Genomic DNA, 20,914 nt, shown 5'->3' with positions numbered 1-20,914 from the left:
CAGACCACAGATTATTGTAAACCACAAACGATTATTACACCATCCCCTAATCTAAAACCTACATGAGGGCATGGAAAAACTCCAAAACTCAACATGAGGAAAATGAAGAAACCTTGAGAAGGGACTTCACTTGAGGTAATCCCCCTTCCAGGATGACCAGGCTGCAATGGATGTTGCAATAACAAATAATACACAGATATTGTCAACATAAAATATAGGTTATTCATTTTCAGATCGAATCCCAGGGGGAAGAGCATTCCACGGCACGGGGGTGGTGAACAAGTTTGACACAAAGAGCCAAAATTTCTGTGAGAGCCAAAAGAGCCACACCACACACTCACCTGCCATGACAAACTCACAAACACACAAACACACAAAATTAAAAACATTATTTCCCATAACACACTCCTCTCCTTACAATACAACAAGAATTATTCTTGTGTTGATTATAAGGAAAGTGTCCACCCTCAATACACACACCAAAAAAAACTAAACATAAAAGATGGGAAAAAGCCACAGTATATAGAAAATATGATGAGGCAAAGAGCCGCATTCTTATTGGCCGAGAGCCGCATGCGGCTCTAGAGCCACGTGTTCGCCACCCGTGCCCTAGATGGTATATGTGCTGATAAAGGCTCTAAAACATGTGTCAAACTCATGACCCGCAGACCAAATGTGGCCCGCCACATAATTTTAGGCGGCCCGCAAGAGCTGAAAATATCTGAGCATTTTAATTAAATGAATCAAGAGTGCTATGACCAAAAACTACATTTCCCACAATGCGTGATTACTACTAAAAAAGTGATGGCTCAGCGCCGCTACAGGCCAGTGTTTCCATATCAATGCCAATGTGTGGAATTGAGAAATATTGTAAGCATGCCCAGAAAGCTTTTGTTGTTTTCTTACCTTTAGTTTATAACATATTTATAAGTAGCTACATTTTTTCCAATGCAATTGTAATAAATTCAGAGTTGTTTTACATGAAAGAGTATTTGATTTATTCTACATACCATTCAATAATAATAATACGTTACATCAGGCCCTTTGAGTACAGCTAGTACCCTAAAGTGGCCTTTGGTGAAACTGAGTTAGACACCACTGCTTTAAAATATATCCAAAATAAAATATTTTCCCTGGTTGAGGATTCCGAACCCTAAAATCTCAGATCAAACTGCACCCGGATGAAACCCGTGCATCAAACTGTCTTTCTCCGTTTTGCGACCATGAGAATGTGGCGCCCAGCATCCAACTGCGCCTAATGGGGCACAAAATGTCCATTTACACACTCAGAGCGGGCACAATACTGACACCAACCCTGGAGTGGAAGGAGCATGTGTCTATTTGACACAATTGCTTATTGTCTTTTAGGAAAGGCCCCCAAAAAACAGCCTTTGCGCTACGGACTCCAGAGACAAAAAGACATTAAGCGATGCTGTTATGCTTGACCTGCTCCAAACAGTAGTCACCAGCTAAACCCGTTCATATCAGCTGTCTATAAATCTGCAGCGTTTATGCGTTTGTGTGCAAGTGTGTGTGTGTGTGTGTGTCCAGCTGGGTTGGGGGTTGTCTTTTTCACTCATCTAGGGTGACTAACAGGATAAATTCTGGTCTGGCGACGGAACAGGGGGACACACTTGCAGCCGTGTTTAAAGAAAGCATTACAGGGGATGGATCTGCCACTGATCCCATTGTCCGCTCGTCTGAGCGCGCTCAATAAGAGCGCGCGAGACGTCGCTTTTGCAGAAATGTAGTGATGGGGATCCCGACTCCTTTGAGAGGATCGGTTCTTTTGGTTCTTTTGGTTCGGCTCCCAAAAAGAGCCGGTAATTACGGCTCCCAAACGGCTTTTTAGATTGTTTTGGTTGGTTTAGAGATCCTTTTTTGTTACTGATAAATGTGGAGCAGAGGGGAGATCTGGCTTAAATCAGGTGAAATTTTATTTTTTATTTGTGAGGACTTGGGAGGAGAAGAGGGGATTTTTAATGATAAATTAAAGCCTGTCTAATCTTAGTTAAACAAGACTGCATAAAATGTTTACATCCCTCATATTTCTGTTTTTGCAAAGGATACTTCACCAACTATGTTCCATCGCTGTCTGATATTTTTCAAGAAAGGTTGAAAATTGGGCGATTGACTACAACAATGATACATCTTTAAGAATCTAGTGCGTCACTTCAAGAGAGAGAGAGAGAGAGAGAGAGAGAGAGAGAGAGAGAGAGAGAGAGAGAGAGAGAGAGAGAGAGAGAGAGAGAAAGAGAGAGAGAAAAACAAAACAACAATTTTGGGCTTGATATGGCCCCATATTTAGGCTTAAGATTTTACCTCTGGCATTGAGGGCTACCAGTTTGAAACGCTTCTCTAAAATTTACATTATTACTCTGTGTATAGTTTTTTTTTATCTGTGTATGAGTTTATTTAGTTTTTAATATTGGACAAATGCAAAGGAGACTTGATAGGATGCCAGTTCCTTATTTTGACTATGTTTGCGCACTATTGATCCGTGTTTGGACTAGTAGATCAATCATGTTGTTGTTCTTTGATTTCCACACTCTTTAGGTCTGATCTGTTTTTTGTAACCCTGATGATTTAATGAAAAGAGGAGGCTCAGGGGAGGGCTTTAAAACGGGGATAGAATTCTCTTATTTGATGGCTTCTCTCCCGGTTGTCGGTGCAAATTCAAAATCCATTGATGTCTCCTCTCCTTATTTTGAGTGTCTGCTAAAGTTTAATCTTCCAAGAGCCGGCTCATAGAGCCATTTCGTTTCACATTGCCACAGCAAAGTGTCGAGTTGCTCATTTATTTTCTGCAGGCCTCAAAAGCAGTGGCCCCGTCCAGAGAGGGAGGGTGAGGAATCTCTCCGTCAATTTTGCAGCAGAATATTGAATTTGCAGCTAAATTGAAAGAGTAAATCTTCTTTCTTTTCACGCCGCCATTCCTATCTTTTCGCAAGCCCCTAACGAAACTCGATTAAATCCCGGTGGGGCGAATAAAAGCAAAAAAAGATTCAATTGTGTCTTTTGTCATTCACACAAGTTGATAATCGAATTATAGCTGGCCACCCGCCAGCGTGTCCTCGCATCTCCCCAAATTGGCTTCCCTTGGCACATCTCGTGAGCCACCTGACTTTTGTTTTGTAATTATATTACCCCACTCTGCGTGTAGCGTGTTGAGGCTAATGGCAGCGGCGCAAGCTAGCCCAGCTGCACATGCAGAAACAAAGCTGCTTACGGGCCCCGGGGACAATAGGCCCGTGAAAAAAGGGACGCCCGAAGGCGGTCGGCCAATGAGCGCGCCCGACGGGGGGCCGACGGCGGCTTTCGGGGAAGGGGTTAAAGGGGTTTAGTGAGGCGAAGGGTGGGGGACTGTTTTATCCAGTCGTGGGGTCCGTCAATGAGATGGTGCATGGTCAACATCACCCCCGGTTCAAGTGTGGCGAGGATGTGGGTCAATTCAAAAAGTTGACGGGGGACCATGAAACTTGCCGCAACGTTCATTCTCTGCACCTTTTTTTTTTGTATGAACTCTATTTTGCTTAAGCTTTTAGCATATTATGGTAAACATATGGAGAGTCACAGTGTTGAATGAATTGGATCTATAACTTAGCATACCCACTGACACTCCCGCTTTACGCGTTGGAATACCGCTTTTCTCCCCTTAAAAATGCCTCCTGCTTTTCAAATTTCAAACAAAACATCTTACCATACACCTACCATTTGCTATTGGTGACACACAACCAAATATGCGCATATAAGTCGGTTCGCTAATTTCAGTATTGTATTCTATAGTAACAACGGTTAAAAGCAACTATATACACGGTAGGAAGAACATCTATATGAGGAGAAATTCAGTGTCCTACACTCTAACTCTATACAGTTGTATTTCTGTAGGTAAAGAAAAAAAACCTTCAGAGATGTTCGTATGTGTCAACATAGGGGAAGAAAGAATCACACTTACCAACACTCCGGCTTTATGCGTTAGACTCACGCTTTTCTCCCCTTACAAATTTCCAATTATATTTGTAAAAAAATGTACTACTTTTCTAATTTAAACAACATCAAAACCTCTTGACTCGAGACTAGTATTTTAGTTTACGTCTGCTTTATTTTGAAGCAAGACTAAGTATTTGTACGTAAATGAACTGCCCTAAGGATTGCAATAGATATCCGTTTTGGTAAAAGTTTGCCACTTATGATTTTAAACAAGCAGTATTATGAATACTTTTATATCATTATTCTGGAAACAGATTGTGCTTCACGTGTAAAAAGAGAGTTTGCAATAAAATATAGTGCTTTTTAATGTCCAAAGGTTGGCATGTATGACTTAGTTGGTTACTTTACACAGACACGGCTAAGAATAAAAATAAAAATCTTATATACGTACAGATAATTTCGAATTAATAAATAAAAGCTAAAAAAAAAAATTTTGAAGACATAAAAATGGGTGAAATACATTGCACAAACAAGAAATAACAGCAAAGAATAGATATGATAAAAAAACCAAAACACAGTTTATAGTCAAGTCAAGTCATGTTTATTTGTAAAGCCCTTAATCACCAAGAGTCTCAAAGGGCTGCACAGACCACAGATTATTGCAAACCACAGATTATTATTACGCCATCCCCTGATCTAAAACCTACATGAGGGCAAGGAAAAAGTCAAAAACTTCAACATGAGGAAAATGAAAAAACCTTGAGAAGGGACCGCACATGAGGTAGTCCCCTTCCAAGGATGACCCGGCTGCAATGGATGTTGCAATAACAAATAATACATGGATATTGTCAACATGAAATATAGGTCATTCATAAGCTATAGAATAGAAGTGTGTTTTAAGCTTCAATTTAAACATTTCCACTGAGGTCGCAGATCGAATCTCAGGAGGAAGAGCATTCCACAGCCCGAATGGAGAACGCTCTCGGACCTGCGGATCTCTTCTTGGCTCTTTAGAACTATGTATTGTTTTTCCCTTTTTATATATATTTTTCACTGTACTTTTAAAGGGACCAGATGTCGTTATATGTTGTAGTGCAACTGAAAACAAGTGCTAAAAAGCACAAGGCAAAATACAAGCTACGGAACTCGAATTGACCAAACCGTTCCAATTTTGTTGTAATTTCTTTTGCCAAGCCTTATTGTGTTTTCTGGGTACCGGTAGCAGCAAGACAGAGGACAATTATGTCAGCTGCCTTTAGGTAAGGCTCCTGTTATCTAAAATAAATGCACGTTTGTATAATAGATCATGTAATGTTTCTTATTATTTTGATCAATATTCTTTATTTTTTAATGAATGAGGTGCTAAATAATACACACTCTCCCTTTAAAACTTGTTTTGATGCTGAAAAAAAAGGTATATATTTACTACGAGCAAAATGGTATGACAGAAGGGAGATCATTTTTCCTCATTATTTAAATATTTATTTTATTTTAATATTCATTTTTAAATTATATTTTTTCTAGTAAAATTAAAGAAGATCAATTACATATAACAAAATATTAATTCCCTTCCCCCTCATTTTCCTGATTCTCTGATTTACTTAATTTAAACTTAATTTAAGGTCCAATGACCCAAGGGCGTACTTCACTATTTTATTTTTAAGGTTAACCAAACTATTTCAAATTGAATTGATACTAGCCAGGATTTGACATTCAAACGTTTTCAATAGTACTTCACAACACGGGGCCATCTAGTGGTCATGTAATACACACACTGTCCCTTTACGCAAAAATTACATTTCATCTAAGATATAATGTGTCATTTTAGCGGTTTTTGTTGATGGCTGCAGTAAGGGATTATTTGAACTGTTGTGGGAGTGAACAGCACAAACTGTTTTCCTAACCAACCAACCAACTAGTGTCTTTTTTCGTAAACTGTCACAAATTACCGTATTTTCCACACTATAAGGCGTACCTGATTATAAGGTGCTCCCCAAAAATAATAATTTGTGATATGTTATGCATTTATGAGGCACACCACACTATCAAGCACAGGGAATTAAAACTACAGTATGAGCCAGGGTTGCATGATAAATAAATAAATACATTTGAAGACCACTCTATATGTTTCTCAAAGACAGAACAGTTACCTTATGCAGTTTCGTTTAACAACAATTCAAATAAAAGTACGCAATTTTGTACAAAATGTTACCATAAACAAAAATCTTCATTCATGTTTAATACGTATGGACAAATATTGCAAAAGAGAATTTGCAATGAGCGCTCAAATGTTGGCGACTGAGCTGCCTGTCCAAGTTCTCGGCTTGTCTTTTTTTCCTTTAGATAAAAAACAATTAATATGTTAACCGCAAGAGGGCACTCAAAGACCATTCTATGTTTCTCAAAGGAAGAACAGTTAACTGTATGCAGTAACTTTTGATTGTGGCTGTTTCCAATTTTATCCATGTTCTGGTATTGACCCTTTGCACGTGATGTCCCAATGCATTCCCCGATATTATCGGCTCCATAACGGACGGCAAAAGCACCCGAGCGTATAGCAGTTGAATGAGCATTTGCGTTGAAACAAATAGCAATATTGACGACAGGAGTATATAAACAAGACTTTTTCTGATGCTGATTCTTGCTGTGTGGTGGGCTGTCCAAACCATCAAGGTTCGAAGCCCAATTTGGCATTTAATAGTATCCCTTTAAATGAAGACAGAATAGGGCGACATATATCTGTAATGGATCGTCGGGACGAGCAGCCAACAAAGGTCACCTTGCAGCAAGCATTTCTTACAAGGTATGTTTTATGTATTTCCAAGTAATTTTAAGTCACGTCAAAGACACTCGATGTGGCTACCATTAGATTAGATAGTGCTACTCTAGCTAATAAATACTATTCAGATTCATGCCAATGATAAAATAATAAACAATTTGAGCAGATTTTGGTTTCAGTCGATTTAAGCTTTGGCGGAACCCTGGATAAAACATATTAGCATAAACAGCTAAGGTCTTACCTTTGTCATCATGTGGTATCTCCCCCTGTCAGCACAGCAACGTGTATCGGTAACCAAAAAAATTGGTAAGCATCCAGACTTTTTATGAGCTTTTAGGTCAGCACTGGTGTATTGGGATACTCCATTTACAATATAGTGGTACAGATGGTGTGGACTGAAGTCAGGCAGACAGGACAATTTGGTTAGATCTGTGAATATGTCAGGAGGAAGAATGTATGGGTCGGTAGCAAGCCCTGCAATCCTCAGTTTCTCTATTTAGCACTCTTTGTGCTTCCTGACAGATACACAATATTTTTTGGAGTAGTCATTGCCAATGGCGTTAAATAGTAAAGCTTTTTTGTTTTTGTAGTCTACTGTTTACTGGCCTTATCCATGGGGAGTACTGTTTACTACGGTTTAGTGCTGTGTGTCATGGGGTTGACACTTTCCGTCATGTGGTTATGGTCACTTATATGCAAAGGGTTAAAATAAGGCGCTACAAATTATAAGGCGCATTTTCAAATCTTTGGCCTTTTGGGGTTTTTAGGTGCCCATTATAGTCCGGAAAATACAGCAAATAAAAAGCCTGTGGATTTTCATGTAAATAGCAGAAGTCCCTGGCGCGTTTTGCAAAAGAACACGCGAGCACACCCACCTACAAATGTTCTTGCGTTCCTCATGCCACGGAGGTGACTTCTCTCATTGGACTTTAAGTACAGCAGATGGACTGAAGCCTCCCACCCCCCTCAGCAGCTACACTCGGGATTCAGAGTTGGAGTTTAAGCGCCGCCTGTCTGTGTCTATTAGAGTGAAGTATGATGGGTTCATTTAGAGTAAAAAAACAAAAAAACAAATCATTTAGTTCAGAATTCACACATGTGACTTGGGAGGATAATTTCGGAGGCACAAATTGTTCAGTGACATGGGATGAGGTTCGTATCTGGTGAGGCACAGCCAGGTTCATCATTTTATTGTCTTACTTTCACTTATAAAACTAATATTTGCACTGCTCATTTTGATTGAAAGCACCAATAAATAAGTAATCCTCCATTATGGAAAAAGTCCATGCAATGAGAAAAAAATACTCTATGGCCTGACTTGCTCTTAGCTTGCTAATACTATCACTAACTTTATTGCTTGTAGCTAAGGTGTGCACCAAGTTGTAATCATTGTTCTCACTATCGCCCTCTGCCATAAGGCAAGAGAATTGCATGCCTCACTCTGCGTTGCACATGCTCAGCACAGTAATACACACTTATTATATTGATAATATTCATAATATGATGTAAAAATTTAGCCACAGACGCGCCCCTACTTACGACCATTCGACTTACTTAAAACGGTAGATACAAACATTTTTTCCGAGATTTCGAAAAAAATTGCTGTAAGTTAGATATTGTATTGTGTGCACCTTTTTGCGAGTACAGAACAAAACTATCATACTTCTTTCTGCCGCTACCGGTGTGTGGCGCTGCTAGAGATCATCCAGCATCCACCTGAAGTTTGTGTGTAAACATTCTATACTGTCTATGTCTATACTATCTACAGCGCACTAAGAACTTTGCCAGTTTTCTTGTGTAATATCTCTTGCATTCATTCATTATGGTTGGTGTAAAGTGTAAAGAAGAGGTAAACCGTTTCTTTTGAGATGAAAGTGGAATAAGAAAGCTTGATGCAGTTGAGAAAATGCTCGGAACACTTTTTATCAGCTTTTTACCAGCTCAGTAGCCTAGATGGTAGGGCGCCCGCTTTGAGACTGGGAGGTCGCTGGTTCGCGCCTCGGCCGAGTCATACCTAAGACTTATAACATTGGTAAAATGGCGGCGCCCTCTGTTGGCTGCGGCTGCATCGGCTCGCTACAACGGGTCAGGTGTATCGACATTGGGGCGGCAGTAGCTCAGGAGGTAGAGCGCTCGTCTTGGGATGAAGGGATCCCAGTTCAAATCCCGGCTCGTCCGTGTTACATGTCGAAGTGTCCTTGGGTAAGACACTGAACCCCTAATACCCCCAATAAGCAGGTTAGCGCCTTACATGGCTGCAAGGCCGCTATTGGGAAATGTGGAGCACATTGTAAAGCGCTTTGGGAACTTGACTTGAAAAGCGCTATATAAAATGCAGATCATTTCATCATCCGCAACTTTTTACCACGTCACTGATGAGAAATCAAGTGACATCCTATTTTCAGATATACAGGAAAATGAAAGCGAAAGAGGATGTTTTTATATAGTTGTGATGATGGTCACTCTTTGCAAGGGATAAAGATAATATACTTCCAAGTAGTGTTATATTTTCCTCTTAAAAATCAGAGCACGAGATTGATGTTTTGGATGGCACATAGTATTTGTCAGCATAGGCTAATATGAGTATGCCTGGGCAAAGAAATTATATCATCTGAGAATGACAAGGGTATAACTAACATTTTTGTGAAAAATTAGTTTGAAGGCTGATATTGTTTATGTAACAAAGTTCTATCTACTGAAATAATTTGATGACCTAAAACCTAATAGTAATTCTGTCTACAACCCAAGTACATAGTTCTAATTCATAATTGGACACGTTGGTCAGAATAACATGGTTCTACATATCGATAAAGTCCGACAAAAAAGGTGTGTTTTATCTGCCTAAATCGACAACAATACAAATTTCAAAGTACGAATACATTTTTGCAGAAAACACAGAGCTCATCATGATAAAATACACACTACAATGACTCGTACTTTAATCATTCATTTATGACTCACTGGACAGTGAGCACATGTATAGGTAATTTTCTCCAAATGATCTCATTGTTAGTTTGAAACCTGTATTCTTAGGTCTCGCCATGAATTTGCTAAATACTTAAACAATTAATTCAATATTTAAATGGATAGATTGGTAGAATTGAAAACACAGTAATCTTAGTGTTTAAATATGAAGTGACCTGTAAATAACAAAATGCATCTTTGTTTTACCCAAAGTTGTCTAAAATAAGTAGGCCAAAATCTGAGCAGCCCCCCTCATGTAATGTGATACAAATGTATGATAGTGTGAGGACACAAGGTCTTAGCTACATATCTCCAGGGGGGCCAAAGGGCCCAACGCTAAAATTCCCAATCCAGGCTGCAGGTGTGGAGTAGGAAAGGCTGGGAAATGAGCAGGCACCCAGAAACTCATCCTACAGCTCAACACTTTTTAGATAAAATATCAGGAGAGAAGCTTCAGTTCTGGTCTGTTTTCGCTTCTGACATCTTGCTCAACTGAGCCAAAATTGTTAAGCGATACACCGTGCTCCTATGTTGGTTTCAATTTAAGGGTACAAATTATGATATAAAACATGTGGGAAAAACATAAACCAAACTAATTTTGTAAAGGTGTGAAAACGGGAAAATGTCATGTTGACATGTCAAACTGATTGCATAAATGCATAGAAGCCCATAGCCCATCCCAGCTATCTTCGGTCAGTGGGAAGGGGATCACCCTAAACTGGTTGCCAGCCAGTCGCAGGGCACACAGAGGCAGACAACTCACTCGGTCATTCACACTTAGGGACAATTTGGAGAGGCCAATTTCCCTGACATGCATGTTTTTGGAATATGGAAGGAGATCTGAGTGCCCGGAGGGAACTCACGCAGGCATGGGGAGAACATGCAAACTCCACACAGAAAGTTTCGATCTAATGACGTCAGAACTGCGCTAACCACTGTCCTGCCGTGCTGCCCTGCAGCCTAACAGTTTATTATTAAATTTAGGAAAATTTTCATGTAATACCAAAAAAATGGATGTAGCTTTATTTTACAATGACACACTTATGTAAAAAAGTTAAAAGGATTGCATAAAAAAGTGAAATGTATGTAAAAATAACATAATATCTATGCATATGTGATGTGAACAACTTAAAACTTGTTCAAGAAAATGGCTAGCTTATGATTAAAAAAAGTTTTTTTATATTATTATGTCAGAAAAACAGATGAAAAACCTTGTTTAGTTATTTTGAAGGGTGGCTAAATACATTTTAGGTGAATTCTTTTTGCCGTTTGGATCAAGATACACACACTCTTGGATTTATGGACTTTCTTTTACTAATAATCTACTGAAGAAGCTTGAATAGAACACAAATCAATAAGAAGAAAATCAAACAAAACAAAACTAGAAGTTGAGAACTTAAACTGGCACCATTTGGGTAGACAACAACGTTGGCTTGATTATTCCCTTATTGTGTTTTGATAGCGTTCCCCCTTTAACGTCACACCAATACCAATACCTAGCAACAAGGAGATGGTCTGCGAAGTTCGGCTTCGATGAAGATGCAGGCCCAGTCTCTATGTCCTCGGCTGTAGAGCGATAAGGGAATCCTGGTAGGCTTGAGAGTCGGTTAGCATGAGAACCACAGGATGCAGTGTGTTGAAGGAGAGGTTGATTGCTGGTGGCTTGAGGCTTCTCTGAGGTCGCAATCTTTGTCCCACTGGTTTGGCCGCTAGCTGGAGCAAGCTTGGCTGCTGACTTCGCAAGGTTCTCTGTCTGCTTGTTGAGCCGAGACTTGGTCAGGACCAGCCAGGATTTTGATCCAGTTCTTCTTTTTCGGATATGCCCTCTTCCCTTCGGGCTGGCCAAAATCAGACTGCCCTTGCAAGGTGAGACGTGTACCAGCTCTCAGTTCCGGTCTCCTGGTAGGGGCAGAGCCGCTGTGGTGGAGTTGTCATGGCAAACTTTGATGCACAAATGCAAGATAATGCCCACTCCCCAAACTCACATTCCACCAGTATCAGTCAGATCTATGTGATTGACTTTAAACACAGTACAGTATTTACTTCCTATGTCTTGCTATTGTTTGATCATTTTATGACATTGCAAAATGGATTTCTGACCAAACTATTAATACTCTACAATGTGAAACATCAAATAACATCGCAAAAAACGTACGATCTATAAACTTACCAATGAAAAAATGAAATGTATCTAGTTAAAAGTATTATGTAAAAACAAGAAACCCATCTAGTAGACAAGAGAAATATGTCATGAAAAAACAAACGGCGAAACCATGACAACAGGAAAAGAAATGTTTATACATCTAAAATTACCACAAAAAAACATAAAAGTGGTGCAAACTTATCAAGTACGTGAAACACATAATATAAAATAACGATATGCATCTGTCGTGTAGTTTGTAAACTGTTAAAATTGCTCCCCAAACACTTTCAAATTACGAAAAACCTCAAAACTTAATTATCATAAAAAGAAGAAAATTACCATGTAAAAAAAGTTTTTACACATTTAAATGTGAAAAGTAATGTAACATGAATCTTATCATGGAAAAATACTAGGCTTCAGAATTGTTTTCGTTGTCGTTGATAAAAATATAGTGAACATTGTTTACGACATGGCACTCCATCATAAACACATAAATACTTTAAAGAGAAAATGAAATAAAGGGCAGGATAAAAACGGTAAACAAAATATATATTTTGCTTCATATGAATGAAAGCATTAATTGATAGGTAATCCTCCTTTGTGAAAAAAATTCTATGCAATTAAAAAAAAATACTGCATGACTTGATTTGCTGTTAATTTAGCGAATAGTATCACTAATTCTATTGTTTGGGGCTGAGGTGTGTACCAAATCAGAATCATTGGCCCCACTACCGCCCTCTGCCATGAAGCAAGATAATTGCTTGCCTCTCTTTCCAGCTGCAGAACATCAGCACAGTAATACGTTATATAATAATTGTATGTGTGTGAAAATATAACTATAGGTAAAAACCTACATAAAAATAATTATCATTTGAAATTGTAAAACGAAAAAAATTACACTCTTAAACATTCTTTAAAATGATTTAAATTCTTAATTACAATGCAACCTAAAAAGTATCGAAACTTCAAAAAACGATGGAGCAAAAACTTAAACCCTTGAATATTCTCATGCAAAACTGCTATGTTGTGGCAGCAGTAGACGTCCATCATTTCCATTTCTTATTTATGAGTCATAAAGACAAAACGTTTATTCCATTCAATATTTTGAACATACTGACAGCTGCATATGAAACTGCCTGGAATACCCCTCCTCACGCAAGTTGCCATCACAGCCTATCCAAACTTGTGCAACAGTTTATCATGCATGCACGCGGTCACCAAGGGACGGCGGGCGGGCTGCAGGGGGGCTGCAGGGGGGCTGCAGGGGGGCATGCGCCAAACACCTGCTCACATGCAACTTCAAGCTGTCACATACAGTTAGGCTCAGGCGGCTGAGCGCGTCTCCCCAAACGTGCTGCCTTGCTGCAACAAAGGGTGTCTTCCCCGTCCCCCCCACATGCACACACACGCATGGGGAGGATGGGGGGCTTTGCGTGGGCCTCAAGCCACGGGCCGGCCACGCGCAACTTGACTGGCGGGAGGAGGAGGAGCCTGTCTGGGGAGGTTAAAGCCGGAGCCCCTGCAGGGTGACCCTCATTGCAGCGGCTTGGCAGAGGCACGTAAACTCACGCGACTCTGATTGATGGACAGACCAGCCCGAGTGTGACCACTGGACGCGAGAACAACTTCTAGCTCACAGGTATCACACTTGTTATTATTTTAGCCTCCTATTTACTGAATTTTACAAGTAGGATATTTTCTATGGTAACTTTCAGACATGATACAGAAAGTAAAACTATTGGAATTGTCTTTTTTGTCTTGGGCAACATTATAGTGGACATGGTTTTCAAAGAGATTAGACTTGCCACTACATGATAAACTCATCATTAAAGCGAATAAATTAAGATAAACACAAACGTCAGGATAAATTGACAAAAATACTTACAACGTAATACTAGGGGACTGGCCTAAGTTGTAAGTGGATTGTAATAATAGTGCAATGAAAAATAGTGGATTGATTTTGTCTGTGTTGTGTACAAAAACGTTGAAAAATATCATTAATTTCATATGAATTTAAAGAAATTTGCTTTTTAGATGTACATATATTTAATATATATATATTTAGACAGATAATGCTACAATACTCTGGAATAGTCATTGAAACTGCTACCCATCAGAATACTATCAGTACATGAAATCCCTCTTGTCAAAAAATACTAGTAGCTTGAAAGAAACAATTTTAAATACCAACATTAAGGCATTCCTTAAAGTTTCAGGATTCTTGCGAAATTTACTGTCAATGTAATTTGTAGTTCTTGATCGGCAGCTCGTACTTTCATAAGTATGGTACTTTAAAATACGGCTGTTATCAGCATCTGCATTGAATTAGATTGTCTTTTATACTTACACGGTAGGGCTTTGAGAATGGCCTAAGTTGTAGGTGCATCGTAATAGTACCGCAATGAAATGTAGAGTATAAACATTTAGCAGTGACGATGTTCTCAAAATAGTTAATAAATAACATATAAATACTCACTTTTTTGATACAACTAGCAATATATATGTCTATATATATCTATATATATTTGTGTGCTGGTTTAGAGTGGTGATGGCCCTAAGGAAAAACTGTCTCTGAGTCTGTTAGTTCCTGTTTTAGCGCCTACCAGAGGGCCACAGGTCAAAAAGGTGGTGTCCGGGGTGATTTATGACATCGTTAAAGAACAGAATCCCTAAAATGAAGGAACGTTATATTCCAGCCAGATTTTCATCTAGAATTTTCTGTGTCTGATCCGGGGTCGTCAGGGTTCTGTTTTAATCCCGCCACAGAGTAAATCCTACGGTGGCCCAGATTGGAGGCGCAACCTGTCAGTGACTTGATCCTCCCCGGGGGCTTTACCAGTTCAGACGTTGACCAGGATTACAAACAAGCAAGGGAGAGGAGGGGGGAAGGGGAGATTGGGCAAGATGAAAAAGTATGCGTTATGGATATAAAAAGTTTGTGTTCATGGGGAGAACTGTCCAGTGCTGAAAGTGATATAAGAGGAGTACAGTATACAAAATTGCATCTATTTAAATCATAGATGGGCACTCCGGTCCCAGAGGGCTGCAGGTCCTGCATGATTTTGGAGTTTTGTCATCTGATGCAAATGATAGGTTGGTTGTAATATTTCTCAGAATTCACTGTGTGAATATAACTTGTTTTTATATTCCTAAATATAAAAACAATCTTTCACACACACACACACACACACACACACACACACGAAGTAACGTTTCAATAATCAGTCTAATTGCATCTCTTGTATGTTTATCAGTCTTGTACTCTTTTATTTTGAAGTCGCATTTCCGGTGTATTTTTCTGTTTCCTGTGTAATTTAAAAGTTAGCTTCTCACACGGGAGGAGAGGTCGGCCGAGGTCCTGGCCTGGATGGGCTACTCGACAGTGCTCTCCCGCTTGGGAATTTTATTTACCTTAATGCTTGTTTTTATTTGAGTAATTTTGCCAACATAGAGTTTATATAAGTTTTAACTTTAACAGCAATATAGTTGATTTCAATCACCAGGTTCGTTAACGCGCTTCTGCCAGCTTGCTATCAAGTTGATGATTTGTATCACACGAGATAAAGAAGAGAAACCTCCAAAATCATGCAGGACATGCAGCCCTCAAGGACCGGAGTACCCTCCTCTTTAAACTGTTGTTATCAACCGATGAAATGTGATAGAAATTTCACTTATTTATTGTGACATTACAAACTTGAATGACTAAACACCATCCATAAAATATTGAAAGGGTACAAAGTAGCAAATTATGCAAACAAGTCAAGGCAGAGTCTCAGCTGTTTATTTCAGCAACTTTGGCATTCAATTATAATGAGACCATGACACATTTTAAAATACACACAATACAGAATGGTAAAATATGAAAAAAAATAATCCTATATAGTTGCATTTTGTTTTTTAATGTAAGAATACTGATACCGTGTTTTACTTTAGGGTGGCGGTACTATTATAAGTGGGTGAAACCAATTTCAGCTAGCCCCTGAACAGGTCATAGAAACTATAACAGAATTTGGTGCGGATCCATGCTAATGTATAGGTGACCACTTAAGAGTTGACTACTTGTGCCGGTATCAGTTTGTAAACAAAATTTGTATCAAACATTCATAATGGCAACTATTGTTGATATCAAAACTTGGTACAAGAATTAACGATGATTCTACAGTTAAGTATTTGTACTGTGCTGCATTATTCTAAAAAACGGTATTGAGCAACAAAAACAATAGACCCACTATTAGTTGTCTGGTATCAGTCAAAGTAAAATGATTCAAAATATTCTTAATCAACCCTACTTGTTGTTGGTACTTGGTATTTGTGACCACTCAAAAGTTAAGTACACTGGTCAGCCTGAACAAAAGTGATATCATATATCCCTAATCAATGGTACTAATGTTATTCTATTTGTTAGTAATCTGTGTCACACTCCCACAAATGATTGGGAACCAAACATTATTTTTATTTATTTGATTCAACATACACAGGTAAAAAAATCCAAAGTATTGGATGTAAAGCTCTCAAACAATTGACAGAGCCCTGAAAATTGAATAGAGACAGAAAATTGTATTGTTTTATTTTGGCTATTGAAAGAACCCCTTTTGTCATTAGTTGAAATGTAACAAGCATGTTCGTACAACTAACTTTTAACCACAAAAACTGACTCGGAGTCCACTTTACATGTTTCTCAAAGGTAAAATATTTACAGTATGCAGTATCATTTCATTGTTCCGGTTTTAGCCAACCGTATTTTCCGGTATATAAGGCGCTCTTTGGTACTGGTATCGTTGATGATTCCAGCATTCCAAATGATATGCAAATTATTGTCACTCACGTTTTCCAATTGTACTGTTTGCATAGACAATGATGATCAAACCGTACGCGAGACAAGGGGACGGAGACGATGACATAAGCCCCGCCCATTGGACGGAAGGCGACGTGAGCTCGCCCGACGGCGAATCGCCTTTGACCTCGCTCCGCTGCGGATCTCGAAACCTCGATCGTCAACGGCAGGACGAAGGCAGCGAGGAGGCGGAAGAAGACGAAGAAGAAGGCGACGGCGGGCCGGGGGGCGAAAACGACCCCAAGTCATGTGGTCCAAAGAGAAAACGAGTAACCAAAGCCAGACAGGAGCGTTTCCGCGCCCGCCGCGTCAAAGCTAACGCCAGGGAGCGCTCCCGCATGCATGGCCTCAACGACGCCCTGGAAAACCTGCGCAGCATTATGCCCTGCCACTCCAAAACGCAAAAACTTTCCAAAATCGAAACTTTACGTCTGGCCCGCAACTATATCTGCGCTCTCTCCGCCGCATTGGAGGGGGGGCTCTCCATGGAGAGCCGGGCTTTCATGGAGACCCTTTGCAAGGGTCTCTCACAACCCACAACTAACCTGGTGGCCGGGTGTCTGCAACTGGGCCCGGCCGCCCCAGCGGCAGCGTTGCATCCTGACGAAAGGGGGCGCCCGACACCCGCCGCCCTCGCAAACTACGCTTCCCCGGGTCTACCGAGCCCGCCCTACGGCAGCTTCGACTCTACTCACCTGTTGCATCTACGTACCGGGAAAGGTGGGGCCTACGAGAGCCGTTCCCCGGGCGAGTACAACGCCGGCGGGGTGGGGACGCCCCCTTACGAGGGGCCCCCGACTCCTCCTTTGAGCATTAGCAGCAACCTGGTTAACAAACAGGAGCCGTCGCCGCATTATTTGGCCCCGGCGCACTATTCACCTTCGCCCGCAGACCACGGCTTGTACCCGCCTCAGACTGGGTACGGGCTCCAAACGTCCTACGACTCCTACCATCCGCCTCATATGACCCCCCGGCAGATGACCCCAGTCTACAGAGACTAACAGACTTGGACTATTCAGTCAATAGTCTAGCTCAGGGGGCGGGAACCTTTTTGACTCAAAGAGCTATGAAAGCAAAATAATATGATTTTTTGTGCGGGCATTGAGTTTAAACTTTAGTAGAAACCCAAATTAAGGAAAGAAGACATCAATGTGTTTTGAACTTGCCAGGAGAAACAGGAAAAGAGCTTTCAGATAAGAGAATTCCACCCCGTCCTTATACCTTCCTCCGAGCCCCTTCTTTTTATCAAATCTACAGGGTTATTAAAAAATAGATTATCCCCAAAGGGTGTGGGATTCAAAGAACAACAACATAATTGGCCGATAGCGACAATGATATAATAGTCAAAACAGCCAACAATGGTGCGCAATAATAGTCATAATAAAATAAACTGGCATTCTATGAAATCTCATTTGCATGATCTAATATTAAAAACAGAACAAACCTACAGTATCAGGGGGAGGGGCCTTGCTATATACATCATGACAAAATTGAACAAAACCAGCAAATTCAAAGTATTCAGTATGTTTTATTTCATTGTGTTTGTTTGGTATGAGATAATTCAATGATAATAATGCATGAGCCTCACACCAACAAACATCCCACTTAAAATGTGTCTACCCTCCGCAGTTACTTAAAGAGACAGTGTGTAATGTTTGGCATCCCAAGTGGTAAAAAGTGTCATTAATTGGAAATAACAATATTGATTTGAATAACAAGCAAAAATGCATGAGCTATTATACTTTCTTTCTCATTTCCCTTTTTTACTATCTTTTTCTTTCCTTTCTATCTTTCATTCTTCCTGTTTTTCTTTCTTTTTTGTTTTTCTTTCTTTTTCCCTTTTTTTCTTTCTTATTCCATTCTTTTAAACTTTTCTTGTTTTCTTTTTCCCCCTATTTTATCTATTTTCCCCTTTTTCTTTGTACTGCCTTATTCCATCTTTTTTTCCCATTCATTTTCCTATTTGCTCCTTTTTCGCGTTTTAGCTTTATTTGCAAGAGACTGGACAAAAAAGTAAAAGAAAAATGATGCAGTTTGGTTAATTCGAGTCTCTGTACTTTGTTACCTTCCTTGTGCTTTGTAGCAATGGTTTTGAGTCTCACCACACAGTGATATCCAGTGGTAAAATATTATACACTGTCCCTTTAGGATATTTGAAGTTCAATATAACATGATTTCTGTTATGAATATTGGTTTCAAAACAAGTTGTGGACAAAAAAATATTTCGTAAAAATGTCACTGAATTCTGCCACTTAGAAGTATTCACAGTTCTAAGATTGGAAATTGAGTGATCAGTATTCGTCGTCCATTACGTTTTATAAATGTCAATCATAGACATCCTTGAAATCTACAAATTTCGTCTTAAAAGTATTTGAAATTTAGCAATTTTTTTCAAAACTCTCGCAAACTATAGGCTTGAAAAAATATCCATGAAATCATAAAAGGTGGACGTTATACTCACCTGCGTATTCTGATAATTTCATTGGCTAGGAGACACGAAAAAAATCCTAATGATATTTCTTCTTACCAACCCTAAAGACAGAAACGCGCGACAGCAAACCTACTGGTAGAAATGCGGTGTTGCACTCCTAGCTTAAATGCATTAAAAAAGTGCATTTCTGGGCTCACGAGCCATACGTTCCTGACCCCTGGACTAGCTGAACAGAAAGTAGCAAATACTTGACATACTGTACTGTAAGTAGCGTATTTCTTTCCAAACTGATTACCAAATGGATCCCGGGGGGGATTTCTCTCCACGGATCATCTGCAAAGTCCTATTCATGCAAGCACTTCTATTTGAGCCCTTTTCCTTCCGTAGCAGCAAATATTCTACATAAATTAAATGTATTTTTATTTATTGTCTAATTTAATACACATCATTTCACCTGTTGTTTATGTATTTTTATGGTATCTTTTGTATTTATGTTGTCGTTCCTTGCCATGTTTTTTCTTGTGTGTAGTTTTCTTTGTTGTGTGTCATCTCTTTTTTTCAAGTGTCTTCCGTAGCACTCTTTTGTAGAGAACGAATGAATGTGTTTCACAATAAAATGTTGCTCTCAGGTTTGAATTAAAACTCAATGTAATTTTGACTTGTACCTCTTGTGAACGCTGAAATTAAAACATGGTTTATTCAACGGATGCGTGTTGTCTTCGTTAAACTGCCACATTCATTTCTGACTTTATTTCACTTGTTTTTCTTTTTCTTTTAACGGATTTGATGGTTCATCCGCTCTAATCCTGTAGCCATCTTCTAATGAAACCCCTAGCATAATAATGTAGGCTTGAAAGTAGGATGGAATAATCCTCCTTTGCGTTTGTGTATCTTGTTGCTATAGTGGTAGCTATATACACACACACACGCACACATATATATACATATATACATATATATATGTGTGTGTGTATCCAGCTAGTCCAGTTAAGCTAAGAATGACCTAACAACCAAAGGACCCAGGTTTTCTGTACTGACAACAAGGAATAAGTCCCTCGGCCGCGCCTGGTTTCCTGTCCTGGCGGCGAGGAGAAGGTCCCTCAACAGCGCCTGTTTTCCTGGTCTGCCAGTGACAAGAAAGCCCCTCGGTCGTACCTGGTTTTCTGTCTCGGCAGCGAGGAGCAAGGACTTTCAGGGGTCCTGTTGCCGCAGCTTCCATATTTTTTTTATTTTGGCCCACCTGGTATCTGCCCCTTGAGAGGAGGTTATTTTAGGGTCTGGAGAGCCTGTTTAGCACGGGTCACCAACCATTTTTAAGCTGAGACCTACTTTTTGTTACTGATTAGCGCAAAGGGCTACGAGTTGTATATGCATTTATGAAGTAACCAGTTATCAAGTTATCACCATCTTGTTACTACACTTTTTTGTTATTGCAAAGTTGTTATCATTAGAAGATTGGTTAAAATAGGTTCAGTCTACCACTAAAACAACTACCTTATATAAGGGGCATTGTGTGATTAACATATAAAAATCACAAGCTAATCAAAGAAAATAATTTTGGCAGAATGTGTCATGCATTCAAAGACATTGATCATGTAAATAGTTTTCCCATGTCAGGTAGATATCCAATGTTTTGGAAAATCGCAATGACCAAACACTAGTGAGCTATTTACAGAACCAGTCCGCGGCCTCATCAGCCATGTTCGTGACCCCTACTATATAGCTATACCCTGTAGCAATATTGGTATTTAACTCACTCTGTTCCCCATATTCCTATATAGCTATACCTCTTGCTTTTGTAGCTATATAGCGTATATTTTGGACAGCAAAGAG

The 20,914-nt window shown here is 39.6% G+C and overlaps 1 protein-coding gene across 1 annotated transcript; it reads left to right on the top strand.

The window, feature by feature from the left end:
• The first annotated feature begins 13,137 nt into the window (after positions 1-13,137).
• LOC148364366 (neurogenic differentiation factor 4-like) lies at positions 13,138-19,788 on the top strand. Its single transcript, XM_088338435.1, has 2 exons — positions 13,138-13,455; positions 16,668-19,788. The coding sequence occupies exon 2, from the start codon at positions 16,671-16,673 to the stop codon at positions 17,649-17,651; it is 981 nt and encodes a 326-aa protein (XP_088194561.1). The 5' UTR covers positions 13,138-13,455; positions 16,668-16,670; the 3' UTR covers positions 17,652-19,788.
• Positions 19,789-20,914: the final 1,126 nt, after the last annotated feature.

This window comes from Urocampus carinirostris, chromosome 6 (assembly GCF_059441175.1).
Source record: "Urocampus carinirostris isolate Australia breed hairy pipefish chromosome 6, RoL_Ucar_1.0, whole genome shotgun sequence".
Classification (NCBI taxonomy): domain Eukaryota; kingdom Metazoa; phylum Chordata; class Actinopteri; order Syngnathiformes; family Syngnathidae; genus Urocampus; species Urocampus carinirostris.
Note: the sequence above shows the minus strand (reverse complement) of the source record. Positions and strands in the feature narration are given on the sequence as shown.

Bases quoted from the DNA above. Each gene is read 5' to 3' on its own strand.
- LOC148364366 (XM_088338435.1), top strand. From the start codon at position 16,671: ATGATGATCAAACCGTACGCGAGACAAGGGGACGGAGACGATGACATA.